Here is a 22,149-nt window from a genome sequence, read left to right as displayed (position 1 = left end):
CAGCAGCCTACCCTGAAAGCAGCAGCAGTGTCCTCACAGCCAGCCTGGCACAGTCTTGCCCAAAAGCCAATGAGCAGCCCTCTGCCAGTGTGGCAAACTTCACAAACTGTCACTGTGGCCATAACCACCTGCCACCCAGAGGCAAATAAACAAGACACTGAAAGACAAAGAGGATCAGAGGAACAGGAAGGGAAGACTGACTGGGGGGCACTGCAAATGCAAAAGGGGGCAGAGCCCCATGCACCCCCTGCTGGCTATGGCCCTGTGTCCCAGTCCTGTAAATTGGACCAAGTCTTCCACAGATATAGTGAAACATTTTATGGGAGCGGATCAGAATCTGACTCTCAGCTGGTAAAGGAATCAGCTTAGAAATCAGCTCCCTCCCCTGGGAAATTTGCAGCACCACTGTGAGGTTAGAGCATAGTGTGACATTTCTGAGATTGGAGATCAGAAGTTGACTCCGAGCAGATGGGACAAGAACTTCTCTGATCTCTTACCATGAATAGTTTCTCACTGCTGAAGCCAGTTCTCAGCTGAATTTCGCCTTTCAGTTTTTAAAAAAGGGATCCAGAGGGTAACCAGGAAATTACAAGCAAATCAGCCTAATGACTGTCCCAGGCAAATTAGTAAAAACTATTCAAAAACAGAATTTTTAGGCACATAGAGGAACAAAACCTGCTGAGGGAAAACAGCACGGCTTCTGCAAAGGGAAGTCCTGACTCACCAACTTTTTGAAGTTCTTTGAGAAAATGAAAAAGCATGTAGAGAATGGTGATGTGGTAGATGTTATATACTTGGACATTCAAAAGGCATTCGACAAGGTACCTCACCCCGGACTCCTTAGTAAACTTAGAAGTCATGGGATATAAGAAGACAGTTTCTCTTATGGATGAAAAACTGGTTAAATTACAGGAAGCAAAGAGTAGGAATTAATGGACATCTCTCACTGTAACGTACTCACACAGGAGACGCGAGTAGGGCAACATTCTTTATTCGGAGCACGTTGCAAGAGAGAGAACACGCGGGCCGGGTCCCACTTATATACAATTCCCGGTACAGCCTACTGGGCCGGTCAGGCCAATCCTGACCTGTTGAACTTCCCGCCACAGCTTCTGATTGGCGAGGGAGTCCGCGCCCTGCGGTGGGGCTTCTGGGACGTTCCAGTAGCCCCTGCGCCTGGTCGCATGTTGTTTACTGATACACTACACCCCTCCCCCCCTGGTTAATGAACATAGTCTTACAGATATGCGGGAGGTCGGCGTTCCCGGGTTGACCGTCTGGGGAGGTCCTGTGGGGAAGGCGCGGCCACCGTGGCTGGTGCTTCGGGGGGCCCTGGGGCGGACGGAGGCGGACGGACTGGTTCCGCGGATCCTTCGGGCTCTGTCGGTTCCGGTGCTTCCTGTGCCGGCGTTATGGGTGTTGGGGCCGCGTCCTCAGGTTGGCCCCTGTTGGGCTCCTCTCCGGGTCTTGCCTCTTCTGTGTCCGCCGGTTCCTCCGGTAGCGTGCGGCGCCGTAACTGGTCTATGTGCCGCCGTAGTACCTGGCCCCCCTCGGTTGATATGTCGTAGTGGCGGGACCCCGTGACTCTCAGCACTTGGCCCGCCACCCACTCCGGGCCCCTCGCATAGTTACGGGCGTATATTGGGTCGCCTGCAAAGAAACCCCGGGCTGCTTCCCTGACCTCTGGGTTCCCGCGAATGTCTGAAGCCCTGTCGGGATGCAGCCGGTCCAGCCGGGTTGTTAGCTTGCGCCCCATGAGGAGTTCTGCGGGGCTCACCCCCGTGACGGGGTTGGGAATTACCCTGTTGTCAAACAGGAAGGCAGCAAGTCGGTGATCCCAATCCCCCTGAATGATCCGGCTAAGGGCTTCCATCGTGGTGCGCACCATGCGCTCTGCCTGACCGTTGGTGGCCGGGTGGAACGGGGCGGACCTTATGTGTTTGATCAGGTATCTCTGGAGGAACGCCTGGAAGTCGGCCGAGGTGAATGCGGTCCCGTTATCCGAGACTATGGTGTCCGGGATACCGTGTGTGCATATGACCCTGCGCAGCGCCCTAATCGTGGCGGCGGACGAGGTGGACCCTACGGGAATGACCTCCAACCATTTGGTGTAGGAGTCCACTATTATCATGAAGGTCTGCCCCTGGAATGGCCCCGCGAAGTCAAGGTGGAGTCTCGACCATGGCTTCCGGGTGGACTCCCATCTTGTGACGGGAGCGCTGGGCGGCTCGGGCCGCGACTCCTGGCACGTCTGGCACCTACGGACCCAACTCTCGATCTCCCCGTCCATCCCCGGCCACCAAACGTAGCTTCTGGCCAGGGCTTTCATTCGGACTATGCCGGGATGGGTCTCGTGTAGGGATTCTAGGACACGCTTCTGTAGCGGGGGCGGGATCACCACCCTACTTCCCCATAGTAGACAACCCTTGTGTGCTGCTAGTTCCTCCCTCCTGGCCTTATATGGCTTGAACTCTTCCCCCATGTTCCCCTCTGGCCAACCCCTCACCACCCAGTCGAGCACCCGTGCTAGAGTCTTGTGTTTCTGGGTGGCCTTGGCTACCTCCGCTGCGTGGAGGGGCGGCTCCAAGAGGCTCTCCATTAGCATTACCTGGTGTGCGGGAGCGGGGTCTGGACCTACTTCCGGCAGTGGCAGCCGGCTGAGTGCGTCCGCGTGACCCATGGCTTTGCCGGCTCGGTGGACCAAGGTGTAAGTGTATGAGTTGAGGAATTGGTTCCACCTCAACACACGCTTTGATAGGATTTGGGGGGTTTGTCTGTCTGGGGCCAATAGACCTAGGAGGGGCTTGTGGTCCGTAGCAATAGTGAACCTCCGCCCGTACAGATATTCATGGAACTTGCGGACTCCCGCCACGATTGCCAGAGCCTCCTTATCTATCTGCGCGTAGTTGCGCTCGGCCGGAGTCAGTGTGCGGGAGTAATACGCTACCGGTACCTCCCTCCCGTCCGGGAGTTGGTGCCCCAGGACTGCTCCCACCCCATAAGGCGACGCATCACAGGCCAGGACGACGGGGAGGCCCTCGTCAAAATGGTGGAGCACCGCATTAGACACCAGGACGTCCTTGACCGCCTGAAACGCGGCGGCTTGTCGTTTGCCCCAAACCCAAGGGGCTTTTTTGTCCAGCAGCCTGTGCAAGGGCTTTGCAAGGGCTGCCTTGTGGGGGAGGAATGAATGGTAGAAGTTAAGCACCCCCAAGAAGCTTTGTAGCTCCGCTTTGCAGGTGGAGGCCGGGGCTTGCACGATGGCTCGGGTCTTTTCTTCTGTTGGGTGGATCCCCGCTGCGTCTACGGCGAACCCTAGGAACTCCACTCGCGGAACGCCCAGCAAGCACTTTTCCTGCTTGACTTTGAGCCCCGCAGCCTGGAACCGGCGAAGCACTTCTCGGAGGCGGTTGTTGAATTCCCCGGGGTCGGGAGCGGCAATCAAAACATCGTCGAAAAACGGTTGGACTCCGGGGATTCCTTTAAGGAGAGCGTCCATTATGCTTTGGAAGATCCCCGGAGCTACGCTCACCCCGAACTGTAGCCTCCGCACCCTGAAGGCCCCCCTGTGCGTAACGATGGTTTGGGCCTCTGCCATTTTGTCATCTACCGGGAGCTGTTGGTAGGCCTGTGCCAGGTCCAGCTTCCCGAAGATCTTAGACCCCGCTAGTGCTGCCAGGACGTGGCTCACCACTGGTACGGGGTACGGGTTGTCTTGAAGTGCCCTGTTTATGGTGCACTTATAGTCAGCACAGATCCGAACCTCCCCGTTGGGCTTGACTGGGGTCACTATTGGGGTCTCCCACGTGGCGTAGTCTACTGGCTCCAGTACCCCTTGGGCCGTTAGGCGGTCCAGTTCAGCCTCTATCTTGGGCTTGAGGGCAAATGGAACCCTCCTGGCCTTGAGCCTGATTGGTCGGACCGTGGGGTCCAGCGGTAGGGAGATGGCCGGCCCCTTATAGCTCCCCAGGGACCCGTCAAACACGTCGGGGAACTCGCGGCAAACATCCCCGACCCCACTGGTGGATAGGATTTGCCCCACCCCTTCCAGCCGTATTCCCAGGGGCTTAAACCACGCCAGTCCTAACAGGGTGGTCAGCTGGCGCTTGACCACCAGAATGTCCAACGGCCCCCGGAAGGACCCCCGCTCGACATGCACCCGGGCCCACCCCGCGATTTGGACCGGGTTCTTCTGGAAGTCTATTAGAACAAAGCCCGCCGGTCTTGTTTGCAACGGCCGCCCGGGACACAGGTTTCTCAGGGTCTCTTCCGATATGATTGAAATGGAGGAACCCGAGTCCACCTCCATTTGGCATGGGGCTCCCTCTATAAGGACCGCCATTCTGATTTTGTTCGGGACGCTTATGGGCAAGTTCAGTACCTGCAGTGCCGTGGAGGCGGTGGCGTGGAACTCCGCCGACTCTTGGTGGGTGGCCGGCCTCCGACGGCTGGGCCTGGCCCGGCAGGCCCTCGCGATGTGTCCGGTCTTCCCGCAGCTCCGGCAGTCCCAGGTCCGGTACTGGCAGTCCCGCCTGTCGTGGGGGTCGCCACAGCTGGCGCACTTGGTGGCCGGAGGCCTCTCCGCCGCTGGGGGTCGTTCGGGTGCTCGTGGCCGCTGGGACGCTCGGTTGGGTGGTCCGGCAGGCCGGCGCAGCTGGTGGGCTTCCCCTTCCTCCGGGCGGTCCTGGTCCAGCTCCTCCTGGTGAACGGCGTCCGACCGGGCTTTGGGAAAGGTCCTCGCGGTCCTCTCAAACGCCACGGCTTCGCTGAAGGCGCTCTGGAGGGTGAGCTCTTCCTTGGCGAAGAGCTTCTGCTGGAGCCTCTCGTCGCGGAGACCCCACGCGAAGCGATCCGCCAGGGTCTCCTCTAGCTGAGGGAAATTGCAGTTCCCGGCGATCCTACGGAGGGCCGCCAGGTAGTCGGCGGCCGATTCTCCCGCCGCTTGGTCCCTTCTGTGGAACAAGAATCTGCGGGCCACCCGCGAAGGCTGCGGCAAGAAGTGGCCGGTGAGGAGTCTGCTGACTTCTGCGAAGGACTTCTCCATGAGGCGGGCGGGGGCCGAGAGACCTTTAGCGATCTCGAAGGTGGCCGCCCCGCAGACGCTCAGGAGAACGTCCCTCTTCATGCTGTCCTCCGTGACCTTGTTAGCCCTCAGGTAGCATTCGACTCGTTCCAAGTAGGACTCCCAGGCCTCTGGATTCGCGGGGTCGAACTGCTCAACGTGACCGGTGTTTCCGCCTTGGGTGGCCATGGTGGCTGGGGTGGCGGTCGTGGCCAGTGGTGCCCTTGGTCTCCGATGTAGCCGATGAGGCTAGTATCCCATCCTCGTCGCCACTGTAACGTACTCACACAGGAGACGCGAGTAGGGCAACATTCTTTATTCGGAGCACGTTGCAAGAGAGAGAACACGCGGGCCGGGTCCCACTTATATACAATTCCCGGTACAGCCTACTGGGCCGGTCAGGCCAATCCTGACCTGTTGAACTTCCCGCCACAGCTTCTGATTGGCGAGGGAGTCCGCGCCCTGCGCTGGGGCTTCTGGGACGTTCCAGTAGCCCCTGCGCCTGGTCGCATGTTGTTTACTGATACACTACACTCACAATAGAAGAAAGGAAGCAAAGAGGTCCCATAATGATTGGTATTGGTACTATTTAATTTCATGAGTAATCTGGAACTAGGGTTATGTAGTGTAGTGGCCATGTTTGTGGATGACACAAAATTATTCAGGATGGTGAAAATCAGGCCTCAGATTCAGTGGGAGCTCACAGAAGTGCAGCTCCTGAACCTTTCTGAGAGTTCCACCTCCTTCTTCTGAGAGTTCCACCTCTTTGCCCATTGAATAGTATGTGCAGCCACATAACAATTCCTGGATGAGCTCCGCCACCTATTTTTCTACAAAATTACTGCTGATGAAAACCAAGGCTGACAATGAAGAGTAACAAGAGGACTTCCACAAACTGGGTGAGTGGGTGACAATGTGGCAAATGAAGTTCAGTATTGATAAGTGTAAGTTTGTGATGGACTGCAAGCTTATGCATGAATTAAGAGGCAGTGCATAGGATGGAATTCTCAGTGAGTGACAGGTCATGGAACTCACTGTGATTGGGCAACTGCTTCTAACGGTCAAACTGTGGCAGTTGGGAGTTAGAGAAAGAGTTGGGAAGAGTGATTGGGTTGAAGAGGATCTGCAGGAGAGAGTGGTGGCTGTTGTGACAGTGTGTCACAGAAGCAGAGTCAGTTTCAGGGTGAATGTGGTGTAGGTCTGAATACTGGAGAGTCTGTGGGAAGATTGATCCCAGAAAATAAGGGCAGTCTCTGATTGTGTACCAAGAGAGAGAGAGGTTCCTGTGTCAAGCTTAATATCCCAATAGAAAGACTAGTAGTCTGGCAAAATAGGACTTGGCAAAGGGTTTTGAGGTGTTAGAGATGGGCCCTCAAAGGTTCCGAAGGCCAGAGTTATTGCTGTGAAGAGAATAACTAATTTGCTAAAAAGTCTGCCATGAAAAGTCTGCCATGAAAACATTGTGAAAGCAATGTTGCCCCAGAGTTGGAAACAATTGGTGCTTGCATAGGGGTTGGAGCATCTGCCCTATGAGAAAAGGCTAAGAGACTGGGACTTTTCAGTTTAGAAAAGGTGCAACTACCGTATTTTTCGCTCCATAAGACGCACCTAGTTTTTAGAGCCGTTTGTGTGAATTTAGAGGCATTTGTGTGAATTTTTTGCAGTATTTGCTCCTTAAGACGCACACACTTTTCCCTCCACTTTTTTGGGGGGGAAAGTGAGTCTTATGGTGCAAAAAATACAGTAATTCTGCATGGAGTAGAGAGAGTTGACAAAGAGAATTTATAATCCCTTTCCCAAAATACTAGAACTGGAGAGCATCCAATGATGCTTTTGAGCAGTAGGTTCAGAATGGACAAAAGGAAATACTAATTTACACAGAGAGTGATTAAACTGTGGAATTTGCTATCAGAGGACGTAATGATGGCCACAGAAATAAACACTTTTAAAAGGGGATTAGATAGATTCATGGAGAATGTCTACTAGCCATAGTGACAGAGTAGAACCTCCACATTCAGAGGCACTAAACCTTTGAATACCAGAGCCGGGAGGCAACATCAGAAGAAGGTTTCAGCCTTTATGCCCTACTGTTGGCCCTTCAGAGCGACTAGTTGGCCACTGTGTGAGACAGGATGCTGGACCAGTCAAGCCTTAGTTTCCTGCCCCTTGAAATTTCTCGCTATGTCCCAGCCTTAATTAAAGAAACAAAGTAAGCAACAACATCTGCAGATCTGTTTGGCAACTGCTTGAGTTGTACAGTGCCAAGATGATGAGATCTGAGAATCACCACATGCATGACTGCAGCAGTCTAAAATGGTGTTTCTGCTGGTGAACACCATAATGGCTAAGTTCTCAGAATCCCTAGCTGAGTAAAACAAAACTAAACTTCCATTCTCCAAAGCACTGGCCATGCTTCCTCATGGCTAGTGCATTATAGGAAGGAGGTTAACAAAGAAGAAGAAGATGATGATATTGGATTTATATCCCGCTCTCCACTCCAAAGAGTCTCAGAGCGGCTCACAATCTCCTTTATCTTCCTCCCCCACAACAGACACCCTGTGAGGTGGGTGGGGCTGGAGAGGGCTCTCCCAGCAGCTGCCCTTTCAAGGACAAGCTCTTCCAGAGCTATGGCTGACCCAAGGCCATTCCAGCAGGTTCAAGTGGAGGAGTGGGGAATCAAACCCAGTTCTCCCAGATAAGAGTCCGCACACTTAACCACTACACCAAACTGGATCTCCTATACACCAAACTGGGATCTTCTATAAACCAAAGGGGTGGAAAAGACATATGTGTTTGGCTCTTTCTATGTGATCTTGTATAACCACACATAAAAGAATAGTGTGGGCATCTCACACAAAGAAATGGCATCCCTTTTAGAAGTGGCAGATATACAACACCAGAGATGGTGTGCAGCACATATGAATCCTGCTGGTGCCCTTTCTCATGGCTAAAGCAACAAGGAGGATACTGAGCCATACCCTTAATTTTGAAATACTAGAATTACATTAAACCAATACCTTTCTTCTCAGGACTGTGTAATCCATAAGGAATTCTGTATAATAGCAGGAAATAGCCATCCTCGGTCAACACCTCATATTGTTCACTGGGATATCTCCAGTACTGGATGATTTCAGACTGCAAAGAAACAAACAAAAATCCTCAGGGAAAAACCGGATCTCTATTATTATCTTCTTTGGGCAATTGCCAGAACAAGCTGGTTCAAAGTTCTGTGATCACAAAATATCCAGGACCAAGAATATTGTTAAAGGTCTTAACTGGTCCCAAACCCTCATAATGTTATAGGCTAAAGCTTTCAATGAACAAGTAAACCATTCTAGGATCAAAACTCCTTCAGTTGAAGATTAAAATAATTCACTAGCATTGCAAAAATAAGAAAGCCTCCCCCAACATCTCCCAACATTTGCCTGGAGGGTCCTAGCAGCCCGAGCTGCTCTCTTGCTCTCTCTGCATTATAGTGCTACTTATGTAATACCATTTCTTGCATTATTTCATGTGTCATGTTAATGTGTAATGTGCTGTGTGTACTTCTGCTTTACTTCAGATTTCTGTCATCTTTATCCTGTTAAAAATTGTTTATTAGGTGATTGCACTGACTTATGCAATGTAATCCTCCTTGGGTCTTAATGAGGAAGTTGGACTATAGATAGCATAAATAAAGAAAAAGTTCCTGTTTCAAAACCACACCTGGCCAGGAGCCAAATCTTTGGCTGTATGGGATTTGTATGTCTTGTTTGTTTTATTGTGGTTGCCTCTTCCAAGTGAACTATGGGAACATGAGAATGCCATGGTTCCACTTGGCAGAAATATACTTGCCTAGGCTTCAGGAAAAGACTCGCAAGCCCATCTGACAGAGCTCACTAAGCTATATTCATCATGAGACCCCTGGCAGCCACACTATAGTGTTCTTTCCAGAAGGGAGGGAGGAAGCTGCAGTCCTGTTGCCTGATGTCAGGGAGCCACAACCACATTGGCTGGTGCCACTGGACTGCATCCACATGTATCACTCATGCAGGATTCAGCTGCCTCCCACTCCTTGATCAATGGATGCCAGTAGAAGGCTGCTATACATGCAGTCCAGCATGATCTCTAAGGCAGGGTTTCCCAAATTTTCCCCTCCATGGCCCAGTTATTATTATACTTCTCCTTCGTGGCCCACTAAAATTTGGGGGTGGAGCCAAGAAACTTTGGGGATGGAGCCAAGCCTAAAACTCTTGTAGTATTTTGTTTAGGAAAGGTAGGAGAATGGTGGGATTTTGCAATGCAATTTAAAAAATAAAACATCAAGAAAAAGCACAAGGATCACACAGCAGAAAACTAAAAATATAAAATGCTCTCAGCCTGGGATTACATTAAATGACAGCCTGTTAAAACATGAAATGGCAGGGCATTTCAAGCTTCTTTCCCCCACCCCACTCTACTCAGATTAGCAATGGGAAGGAAGGAAGGAAGGAAGGAAGGAAGGAAGGAAGGAAGGAAACAGGGGGAGAGAGAGAGAAAAAGAAAGAGAGAAAGAAAGAAAGAAAGAAAGAAAGAAAGAAAGAAAGAAAGAAAGAAAGAAAGAAAGAAAGAAAGAAAGAAAGAAAGAAAGAAAGAAAGAAGTCCTGACTCACCAGAGAGAGAGAGAGAGAGAAAGCGAGAGGGAGAAAGCGAGAGAGCGAGAAAGAGAGAAAGCGAGAAAGAAAGCGAGAAAGCGAGAAAGAAAGCGAGAAAGCGAGAAAGAAAGAGAGAAAGCGAGAAAGAAAGAGAGAAAGAAAGAAAAGAAAGAAAGAAGTCCTGACTCACCAACTTTTTGAAGTTCTTTGAGAAAATGAAAAAGCATGCAGAGAATGGTGATGAGAGAGAGAGAGAGAGAGAGAAAGAAGTTCGAAACACCTGTAAAAAAATGACCGGATCAAAACTAGTTTTCAGAAAAACTTTGCAGCAGCACCAGAACTCATCTCACTGAAACAAATGTAGATGCTTCAGGCAGCAATGATGCAAAACAGTTGTGAGAATGTTAGGTAATGTAAAAGGTGAGTTCCCAATGCGGTGATAGAGAGTCACAAACTGTCAGTGTAAAAACACCCTTTGTTCTGCTGTTTTTGGCCAACTTAGTTTAGTTTAGCTTTGTAAAGAGCTGAGTAGGGGCTGCGGGGGCATTGTTTTTTCGCCAATTGCTCTGAGCAAAGAAGCAACGCCCCTCCCCCCACAGCCCCTGCTGAACTCCCCACAAAGCGGGACAGGGCTGCTGGGCGCCTTACCCTTCCCAGCGTGCTCCAAGTTGGGACCACACAGGGCGGGGAAATCCACATTCTTCCTGGGCTTTGAGGGATCAGGGGAGCTCCTCTGATCCCTTAAAGACCAGAAAGAACACAGGGTGGTTCCCCTGCCCAGCGTGCTCTGAGTTCAGAGCATGCTGGGCAGGGGAAGTCATGTTCTTTCTAGGCTCTGAGGGATTGGGGGAGCTCCTCCGACCCCTCAGAGCCAAGAAAGGCTCAGGTACGGCATGAGTAGGGATGGGGAGGGGGTCCCTGCCCCGCTCATGCCCCTGTGGGAACCGGAACTCCAGGTTGTTGCCTAATTCACCGACTCCCACATGCCAGCTCTGATTAATATTTGTTTAATTTCATGATTACTACCAAAAATGATTTTGTTGTATACAGAAGGGACCCTGACCTGGAGAGATCCAACCTAGTCTGATCTCATCAGATCTCAGAAGAGAAGCAGGACCCACAAAGAGGCAGGCAATGGCAAACCACCTCCAAATGTCTCTTGACTTGAAAACTCTACAGGGTCACCATAATTCAGTTGTGACTTGATGGCAAAAAAATAGAGGATGGGGTGTTAAAAATTATCCACCCTGGGTGCCAAATAGGCTAGATATACCACTGGCTTACAGATCACCTGAGCCCCAGACCTTGTTCACATACACTGGTATCCAGATGTGTGTCCGTCATCCAGTATGGATGCTTACCATTTTTGTTACTCAGATGCAGAACTCTGCATTTATGCTTGTTGAATTATTTGCTCTGCTCACTTTTCCAATGTATCGAGATATCACTGAATTCTATCTCTTATCTTCTGGGTGGTTGCTATTCCTCCCAATTTGGTGTCATCTGCAAATTTAATGAGTAGTCCCTTCACCCCCTCATCCAGTTCATTTATGAAAATATTGAAAAGTGCCAGGCCAGAATTCAGCCCTATGGGTCCCCGCTGGATACTCCCTCCAACTAGATAAAATGCAATTTACCACTATTCTTTGTGTGTGGTTCTCTAGCCACTTCCCTGTCCACCTAATTATCCTAGAGACCAGTCCACAGTCCTCTAGTTTACCATCAAAACAGCATTAGGAACCTGTCAAAAGCTTTGCTGAATCCCAAGTAAACAACATCAACAACATTCTCACAATCCTGTAAGCTCGTCACTCAATCAAAGAAGAAAATTAGGTTGGTTTGTAGGATCTGTTAGGGACAAATCCATGGCCATTTCCCCAGATCACAAAGTTGTCCTTTAGATGCTCACAGATTGACCCCTCTAGAATCTGCTCCAGTATCTTCCCTGGGACAGAGATCAGACTGATTGGCCTGTAGTTTCCCTGGGTCACCCTTTCTTCATTTTTTGAAAATTGGAATAGCATTCACCCTCCAAGACCCTGCAGTCTTGTGGCACAACTCCCATACTCCAAGCGGTCTTGAAGATAATGAATTCTGCAAGCTCTCTAGAAAATTCCTTGAGCACTCTAGGGTGCACACCATCTGTCTTGCCTACTAGCAACTTTTGACATGCCTGTTCTTTTCTTTCTGGGGTAAAAAAAACTGAGGCAAAATAGGCACTGAGCCTTTCTGCTTTCTCTCTGTCTTCTGTCAGTGTTTCTCCACTTTTACCCAGCAGAGGGCCTATCACCTCTTTTACCATGCATTTACTCCTCACATATCTGAAGAAACTTTTTCTTTCTTTTTTCTTTTTTTTTTTGCAGTAGTGAGCCTCCCTGGTCAATCTCAGCTATGACCTTTGGCCTCTCTGATGGCTAACTTACAGTAACCCTCACATATTCTTTGGAAGAGATATGTTCTTCCTTCAATTTCTTGAACATTTCCTTTTTTTTTTTCATTATCTCATCACAGAGGTCTCATCACATGAACATTCACATTGGCTTCTTGGATCCCCTATCATGCTTCTGTCTGACTGGAATAGTGATGGTCTGAGCTTGCAAGAATTCTTGTATTAAGTTGAGTATGGCCAAGTTCTTTGTAGTTTCCTCCACCATTTGAAAAAGGAAGTTGTTGGCTAGGCTGGTCCAGAAGTTGCGTAACTCTGGATGCTTAGCAGAGTTTGTCTCCCAGCACACATTATGGAAGTTGGTCACCCATAACTAAGAGGTCACATTGCTGGGACACACTGTCAAAATAACAGAGTGGCTGCACAGTGATAGACCAAAACAAAACCAACTGTGCCAAAACAATTACAAACAGTCTATTTCATTAGAAAAATATATACACAGATATCCTATGAACAATATATTCAACAAGGGGTAGGTTCTATGGCAACAAAGTCCATAAATTCATGTGGCAACAAAATTGCTCCTGAGAAGTTGAGGAGCCAGATCCCCTCAAAAGAAGACTCCAATGGTTGATATATCCTTAATGTGCCTGTCAACTTCTTGGTACACATTCCACATCAAGCTGCTTTCATGTAGAGCCAGTGCTGAATAAAATTTTTAACAGAAATATTTCTCCACTGATCGCAAGCTATGTCTTCACACAACGTACACAACTTCTTTCTTTCTTGTTAATTTTTTTTTTTGTAATTTATCTAGACTTGCAGAAACACCAATTGGCGGGCAACTTTTATTACCTTTTATGGCTATCCAGACCAAATGGCCTTCTAAATTGTCACACGGTTCCACCATGTAATCCCAGCTCTGTATGAGTTTGCCCTCTTAACAAACTGCATGTATTTCAGCCCACTGTACCTGATCCCCTCGTCTAAAGAAGTGTGCTTTTAGCACACGAAAGCTTACGTTCTGAGTAAAACTTTGTTGGTCTTAAAGGTACCACTTGACTCCTGCTTTGTTCATACTATCCTATTGTTAATTATCTTAGAACTTTTTTTTTAAAGAGGGTGCTCTGATGCCACCAATAACAGCACCAATAACTTCACTTGAAAATCCTCATTAAGAAAAGTGCAGAAGAAAATAAACTGTCTCCACAAGGATAAAAATGCACAGAAGGACAGACCTGAGGAAGAGCCCTGCCTAAATCAATTCCAGTGCCCAAGGAACTCAAGCATGTGGGAAAAGTCTAAATTAAAGTATGCATATCAGACTGACCTATTACATTTTATCCCATCCTTCCTCCAAGGAAGGACAGTTTCCCCATTGTCTCTATTTTAGCCTCACATCAACCCTGTAAAGTAGCTCAGACTAAGAGAAGGTGATTGGTCCATAGTTGCTCCATGTACTGCATGTCAGGATCGAGATTTGAACACAGGAGTCATAGCTTCTAATCACTACTTCTGTTTCAAGCTCATTGATGCCCTCCTTGTAGCGTATCTTTAACTTTATGGGTGTGCAAATATCTGCTCTTGAAACCCAGATCAAAAGGACAACATACTATCTATTATCACAGTGACACAATGCCTGGTATCAAAAGGTACCTGAATAAATTACTTACAGTATCCATGGAAGATTCAGGATTCATGTGCCTTTCAAATAGTTTTGAGCATGTAGCCTGTTGGATTAAATTTATCACTGCCACAGCCAGCCACATTCTAGACCTATGTAAAACAGCATCAGTAGTTTCAAAAATAATGCACCATCTACCTCCTCCTTTGTAGGGAGGGTGGTACAGAAGCTGAATAAATAAATAAATAAACATCTGGAAATGCTCATTATTTTGATGGTAGATTTACATGGCAACAGGAAATCCAGCTGATCAATGAAATGTTATTTAGATTTCTTTACCCCAAAAGAATGTATTTCAGTTAATTTTGAAATTGATGTAGTTGGTTTATTATCCTGTTCCTATTTCCAAGTAAGATTCAGTGCAAACAATGGGACTTGATTTCAATTAAATACTTTGGGCTGGGATATCAAAATACTAAAAGATAAGGAAGCACAAGGTACAAAAGCAGTCACAAAGAGGTAGCCATCATAGCAAACTTTATGCTGTTGTTTATAATCTTTTAGTAATAATTCTCCTGTCATGGTGGCAAATCTGACCATCCTGATTTGTTGGGGTTTAGTGGAATATCAGCCTTTGGCCCATCAAACTGTCAAGAGTACTTGTGTACAGTTGGTTAAGTAAACTCCCCTCTCCCGCCCAAGTGGCTGTTGCTAGCCATCAAAGCTGATTCTGTCAGTAAAAGGCAACCAACCTTAGTTCTGAAGCTACTCAGACTCCCCTACCCCTGCCTACTACAGGCCCAGGAATGTTGAACACACTGCCAAAAGCAGTCTTACCTCAGAGGCAGCCACATCTTCAACTCTTCTCTGTATCCTCTCTGTCAACCAGCCTCAGAAAGGGCTGCAGAGCTACTGCGGCCTCAAGAAAGGTCTCCCAGCACATATGGCTTCCAAGGGCCACAGAAATAGCCAGGGAGGCCAGGCCCCAATGGGAGTGTTTCCTTAGAGACCATAGCTACTGCCTGGGAAGTGCTAGCCAGAGGCTGTTGCTAAACAATCTAGGCTGCTTTGGTCAGGAAAGAGAGAGACCTCAGGGGAATATAATACCATACAGTCCACCCTCCAAATCGGGTTATTTTCTTCAGGATGGGGAGAGAGATCTGTTGTGGGGCACTCACACAGAGGCCATTAGTGATACCTTTCCATGTTGTTGGGAACTCCCTGGAGATTCTGTGGTGGAGTTTGAGGAGGACATAGGAGCTAGGGCTTGAGAGTGCAGTCTGCCAGACACAGTTTCTTGTTGTGGAAGCTGACTGGGTGATTTCAAACCAGTGACAGACTTTCAGCCTAACCTGCCTCACAGGCTTGTTGTTCAGATAAAAGAGGGGTGGGAGTGGAGAATGATGTAAACTGCTTTGGTTCTCCCCCCCCACACACACACACACTGTGGAAAAAGTCTGTACTTTTCCTATGTAGAGGCTGCAAGGAGGGAGAAGGCGATGGAAAGCTGAACTCAGAGGGGCAAATAAAGGGAAGGAGATAGGATTGCCTATTCCAGTTATGAAATCCCTGGAGATTTAAGGAGTGTGGCATGGAGGGGGTGGGGTTTGAAGAGATTTGGGATCTCAGGCAGATACAATGCCATTTCCCCCTAGAGATCACTGTTGCCAGTCTTCAGGTGAGGGCTGGAGATCATTCAGAATTACAACTGCTCTCCAGATGGCAAAGATTAGCTCCCCTTGAGGTGGTGGGAGTGAATGCCTTACTTGGGTGGGTGAGAAAACAGCAAGGGGGGGCATTCACCCAGAGCCTCCTATAATTAGGGTGCCTCATGCAAACCCAAAGAAAATTCTTCTGCTTTTAAAATTTGCATACAAGGATATTTATTTCCCATCACTCCCTAAAGACCTGGACTTGACAGTCCAACTATAGCTGCTGTTACTACTATTTCTACTACATGACTGTGCAAAATGTACCCACTAATCTTATCAACAGAGGGAGCAATAGAGATTCATTTTCTTATACTTTTATGTATTAGTGGCTTAGCTATGTCCCAGATTCTACTACACATGTTATTCCAATTTTACTTGAAGAATATCTAAAATTATGGTGCGTGCCACAAAATTCCTTTCACTCCTATGCTTTTTTTCACCTTCAGATACACCAGTAACACAAAGAGCTGTGAACACTGAAACAATTATTTTTCTAACTATATCAATATTTTTGAATGGAAAGAGGACACACATATATTCCTTACGGGTTTTTTTTTGCAAATTAATTAAATTTTATTATATACCAAACCAAGTTACAATTCAAAAGGGGTATATATACCAGACATTATAATAGTACAGCATTATTATAAGAAGTGTACAAATCATTACAGTAGTTAAAGCAAACAACTAGTTCTTAGAAAGATACAGAATTTGTGATTCCTATGACAACCTGTATTGTTAAATATGTCATCTAATTTTTTCTAAGATTGGAAACCAATGCTTAGTGTAAACAGAATGATTTAAGGTAGGTCATTATTGGATATCAGATCTGATATCTTAATAATAATAATAATAAAATTTTATTTATATTCCGCCCTCCCCGCCTAGGCAGGCTCAGGGCGGCTAACAACATATCCATACAATAGTTATACAAAACTTTTAAAATCAGCATTAGTCTTAAAAAACATTCTAATTTACATTTAACAATAATTTAACTAATAATAATAAAATTTTATCTTATCCATTAACAATTGATCCCAGATTTCACTATACCAATCCTGAATGGTGGGAGTTTTGGAGGACTTCCAATAAGACTAGATATTCCATATAGGAGAAAAATTAAAATTAACTTACCTGTATATGTGTACCATCTCTGTCTTCCTAAAGGACACTACAGGTGCAGCCACTGTTCCTTTTAGTTCCCAGTGATCACCTGCTGTTTCAGCTTATGTCCTCTTTGCCAGTCATCCTTTATTAGCTGTTTATGTTAAAAATAGAAAACAGCTCACAGCCACAACAACAATAGCAGCAGGAAAAAACAAGGTGTAGAAAAAACCTTTTATTCACCTATGGCTTCCTCAGGGGATCTATTTAAGCAATGCACTCATAGAATAAGTGGTCAATCCAAGTACCGTAATTACAAGCAACATAGGAACATATATCATTTGAAGCATGATTAATTTTCCAAACAATGAGTAATTAAAGAGGCTCCTGTCTTTTAAGTGAGGTGTTACTCCTATGTTCAAAAACATGTATTTTAAACATCTTACCGTTTTCCCAATGTAGACTTGTGGGTTTTTTGCTTCGACAGAAAATGGCATAAATAATATTTTTTATTAATTATAAATTGTAAAATTAGTTATAAATTGTAAAATCCTTCAACTGATATTGTTTACCATCTAATGGTTCTATAAAATAATTCATAATATATGTAATCTACAGAAGGAACAGTGGCTGCACGTGTAATGTGCTTTTAGGGCGTTCAGTACCTGGTAAAAGCTGCTGTTCCTTAATTATGTCATTATGATCCAGTTGATCCTTAAGATTATGAGTTCTTTTAAAAGATATCAATGGTTTTCATTTACATTTGGGGATCCCATAGAGTATAAGTCTGAGCCTGCTTCAGCAGGGAGTGTGGGATATAAATCAAATAATTCCAAATAGGCAGCCGTGTTGGTCTGAAGTAGTAGAACAAAATAGGAGTCAATTTAAGACCAACATAGTTTTATTCAGAACGTAAGTTTTTGTGTGCATGCACACTTCTTCAGACGAGGAATGAGGTACAGTAAGCAGAGCCACATATAGCTGGTGGGGTTTGGAATGCCAAGTGGTACAAAGTTAAAAGCCAATAGCAGAATAGAAAAAATTAACAGATTCAGAAAACCTTTGATCTGGGTTGCATTAGCGTGGGAAACCATAAAACAGTAATGTCAGAATGTGAGAATGCCTGTTAATTATTCTATTGCTAATAAACCTGGGTCAAAAAGAAGGCATTTCTTTCCCAAAAGTTTTTCCTGTCCAACTAATTTACCTTTTAACATGTAACATAAATAGGTACATCATTCTAGTTTGCCATTAGGAAAAAATACATTAAAATATAGTGGAAGATGGATGTAGTATATGTAATGAGATAAACAGCCAGTATCCCTTGTTTGAGTATGTCAATACAAAAGCATTATTCTGATACACTATTCTAAAAGAGAAATACATTGGAATACTGTGGATATATCACCATACTTGGTGAAAGTGGGTTTAGCATATGTAATGAGATTAAAAAAACAAAACAACATCTCTGTTCAGTCCTGGGGAGGTGTTTGTTCCAAGTTTCAGCAATTCCCCTCTCCATTCTGTTCTTGAAGTTCTGAGAGTGGGTTTAGCAACTGTAATGAGATAAAAAACCAATATCTCTGTTCAGTCCTGGGGAGCTGTTTGTTCCAAGTTTCATAATAATTTGTAATTCATCAATTTCTCTCTCCATTCTGTTCTTGAAGTTCCTTTGCAGTAAAACAGCTACTTTGAGGTCACCCATTGAAAGCTTTGGAAGGTTAAAGTGTTTCCCCACAGGTTTCTCAGTTCTGTAATTCTTGATGTCAGATTTGTGTCCATTTATCCTTTGGCGAAGAGTTTGTCCTGTTTGCCGTATGTAGAAAACTGAAGGGCATTGTTGGCATTTAATGGCATATATAATGTTGGAAGATGAGCAAGTGAATGAGCCTGAGACGGTGTAGTTAATGCTGTTAGGTCTAGTGATTGTGTCTGGGTGTATGTGGCCACAAAGTTAGCACTTGGGTTTATTGCAAGCTCTGGTACCAGTGTCCATGCTCAGATGAGATGTTGTATTGTTGTGGGTGAGGAGTCGTTTGAGATTAGGTGGCTGTCTGTGTGCAAGAAAAGGTTTACCCCCCAGTACTTTTGAAAGAGAGCTGTCACTATTCAATAGAGGTTGTAAGTTGTTGATGATACGTTGAACTTTTTTCAGTTGAGAGTTGTATGTGACCACTAGTGGTGTTCTGTTATTGTCTTTTTTGGGTTTGTCTTGTAACAGGTTTTCTCTGGGTATCATTCTGGCTTTGTTAATCTGTTTCCTGATTTCATCAGGTGGGTACTTTAGTTCCAAAAAGGTTTGTTGTAGATTCCTCAGGTGAGAATCTCTGTCAGCAGGCTTGGAGCAAATGTAGCTGTAGCGTAGAGCCTGTCTGTATACAATGGATCATTTGGAATGTTTGGGATGGTAGCTGGAGGCATGCAGGTATGTTTGTCGGTCAGTAGGTTTCTGGTATAAGGTAGTGTCTATGCATCCATTGTGTGTTTTAACAGTGGTGTCCGGAAAATGTATTTCTTGCATAGACTGGTTCATTGTCAGGTTGGTGGTGGGGTGGAAGTCATTGAATGCCTGGTGAAATGTATCCAGGGCTTCTTTACTATGTGTCTAGACCATAAAAATGTCTGTAAGAAGAGCCCTGTAAGCTCTTGGAGGATTGGCTACATCAGGAGGCTGTAGTCTAATATGGAAAGGAGTTTGTGCTACAAAAAAGCCCTGCATCCAGGTACCACCCCCATTTCCAGACACAGGTTGTTCAATGGCTCCAAAAATTGCCAATCTTTGTATGGAGGTCTTTGAATAATAATAATATGTATGTTTGTTCCAGTAATAATCCTTTTAATAATATTAATAATTATAATTATATCCTCACCTAATTATAATTGTAATTATAGTCACACCTAAAGCTTTAGAGCATATAACTCTAATAAAATAAAATATAAGACCATAAGACCATATAATGATATGAACATATTATGATATATAAATAGTTATATTATTATATAAAATAATACTATGTTATAATTATATTGTTGTTCAGTCGCACAGTCGAGTCCGACTCTTTGCGACCCCATGGACAAAGTCACGCCAGGCCTCCTGTCTTCCACCAACCTCCGAAGTCTGCTCAAATTCGTGTTTGTTACATCAGTAACACTGTCCAGCCATCTCATCTTTTGCCGTCCTCTTCTTCTTTTGCCTTCCGTCTTTCCTAGCATCAGGATCTTCTCCAGCGAGTGCTCACTTCTCATTTGGTGGCCAAAGTATTTGAGCTTCAGCTTCTGCACCTGACCTTCCAGGGAACAGTCTGGGCTGATTTCCCTTAGGACTGACTGATCTGATCTTCTTGCAGTCCAAGGAACTCTCAAGAGTCTTCTCCAGCACCACAGCTCAAAAGCATCTATTCTTCTGCACTTGGCCTTCCTCATGTTCCAGCTCTCACAGTCATACATTACTACTGGGAATACCATCGCTTTGACTAGACGGACTTTTGTTGGCAGGGTGATGCCTCTACTTTTTATTATACTGCCCAAGTTCACCATAGCTGTCCTCCCAAGGAGCAAACATCTTTTAATTTCATGGCTACAGTCACCATCTGCAGTGATCTTGGATCCCAGAAATGTGAAGTCTGTCACTACTTCCATGTCTTCCCCTTCTATTTGTCAAGATGTGATGGGGGCAGATGCCATGATCTTAGTTTTTTTGACGTTGAGTTTCAAGCCTACTTTTGTGTTCTCCTCTTTCACCCTCAACAAGAGGGTCTTTAGGTCCTCCTCACTTTCTGCCATTAGAGAAAGTTATGATATATAAATAATATATCATAAGACCATAAGTTTTTTCCAGTACCAATCTGTCAAGCATAAGGAGTTGGATTGCTAATAGTTGATTTTCTTATTGAAATTTAATTCTAATTTTCTTTCTTATTTTAACATTTTTGATAAGTCAAGCAAGAAAAAGCCTTCATAGCCTTTGGCCTCAGACTTTGCTGCCTCAAGTTTGGCTTCAATGGGCCTCTTTTAGTACAGATATTGAAACAATTAAAATAAGATCTTTTCTATCATGCCTTTGTGGTACACAGCAGCTTAATTAGCAGCAGCAAAAGGGTAGACCGTGTATGATGAGTGACATCACCATCAGTGACGTCATCAAGTCCATGACCCCTAGAGTCACATGATCGAAAATTGCATCCGCTAGGGACGGAAGTGACCTATTTTGAGGGCACCCCCAGATGTGACATGGCACCATGCATAATTAATTAAGGGGGCATGGTGAGTGAAATTGCCATTTGTGACTTCAGCAAGTTCATGACCTCAAGGGTCACATGATGGGAAATTGCATCAGCTAGGGACGGAAGTGATCTATTTTGAGGCTGCCCCCAGATGTGACGTGGCACTGCACATAATTAATGGAGGGGCGTAGCGAGTGATGTCACCATTGGTTTAATAAAATAAAATAATAAAAACCTTTTTATTATTATTCCTTCTTGATCCTGACACATTTCACCTATGGCTTCCTCAGAGGATCTATTTAAGCAATGCACTCATAGAATAAAACCATTTATAGAAAAATAAGTGGTCAATATAATCCGATTAAATAATTACAAACAACAGGAACATATTCATTTGAAGCATGATTATTTTTCCAAACAATGTGTAATTAAAGGGGCTCCTGTCTTTTAAGTGAGGTGTTACTCCTGTGTTCAGAAATATGTGTTTTTAAACATCTTACAGTTTTCCCAATGTAGATGTGTGTGGGGTTTGCATGGATATAAAATGCTATAAATAATATTTTTTGAGTTGTAAAATCTTTCAACTGATATTGTTTACCATCTAATGGTTTTATAAAATAATTCATATTATATGTAAATCTACAGAAGGAATACTAGCCACACCTGTAATGCCCTTTTAGAGAGTTCAGTACCTGGTAAAAGCTGCTGTTCCTTAATTAGAGAGGTGTCAATGTGATCCAGTTGATCCTTAAGATTATGAGTTCTTTTAAAAGATATCATGGGTTTCTGTTTATATTTGGAGATCCCATATAGTATAAGATCCCATTTAATACTCTTAGTAAAACCAAACATGATGGGATTAAATGACACACTAAAGGCAAAACTTTCAAGATTAGGGGTTTTTTTCCTATTGCTTTGAAGCAGCATTTCCCTGTTTTTAGTAAGTGCTTTTTGATACGCATACTGAAGCAGTTCTTTCGGATAACCTTTGCTGGCTAAATTGTTAATTAAAATAGAAGCTTCTCTCTTAAAGTTAGTGACTTCAGAAAAATTTCTACATAACAGATGGTGACTATCAATGTAATGAATGGTAACTATCATACCTTGGGAAATAATACCAGTCAGTGTGTGTGTATATATAAATTGGTAAATAATTTGATTTCCTTAATCATAATATCAAGAAAATTAATCTGCTGTTCATCAAAGTGTTGTCGGATTTTACATTAGTATCCTGTTGATTCAACCATCTATAAAATTCAATTAGTTGGTTTTGATTACCTCTCCATAAGCGAAAAATATCATTACAGCTGGTGTGTGGTAGTAGGCTATGTAGGCGGCTGCCTAAGTGCCACCTGGCCACAAGGTTGGGGGTGGGTGCCCCATCCCCACTCGCACTGTCCTGCTCATCTTGAAGGCATTTGGAGC

At 45.2% G+C, this 22,149-nt stretch overlaps 1 protein-coding gene across 1 annotated transcript in view; it reads right to left on the bottom strand.

Annotated features, from left to right (window-relative positions):
• LOC132573657 (lysosomal acid lipase/cholesteryl ester hydrolase-like) overlaps positions 1 to 13,833 on the bottom strand; it is a 58,846-nt gene extending 45,013 nt beyond the window's left edge. The window contains exons 1-2 of the mRNA XM_060241281.1: positions 13,735 to 13,833; positions 8,080 to 8,197 (exon numbers count right to left, since the gene is read on the bottom strand). Coding sequence (XP_060097264.1) covers positions 8,080 to 8,197; positions 13,735 to 13,830 — 214 coding nt within the window. The 5' untranslated portion in view covers positions 13,831 to 13,833. The remainder of the gene's footprint in view (positions 1 to 8,079; positions 8,198 to 13,734) is intronic.
• Positions 13,834 to 22,149: the final 8,316 nt, after the last annotated feature.

Source organism: Heteronotia binoei, chromosome 6 (genome assembly GCF_032191835.1).
Source record: "Heteronotia binoei isolate CCM8104 ecotype False Entrance Well chromosome 6, APGP_CSIRO_Hbin_v1, whole genome shotgun sequence".
In the NCBI taxonomy this organism is placed as follows: Eukaryota; Metazoa; Chordata; class Lepidosauria; order Squamata; family Gekkonidae; genus Heteronotia; species Heteronotia binoei.
Note: the sequence above shows the minus strand (reverse complement) of the source record. Positions and strands in the feature narration are given on the sequence as shown.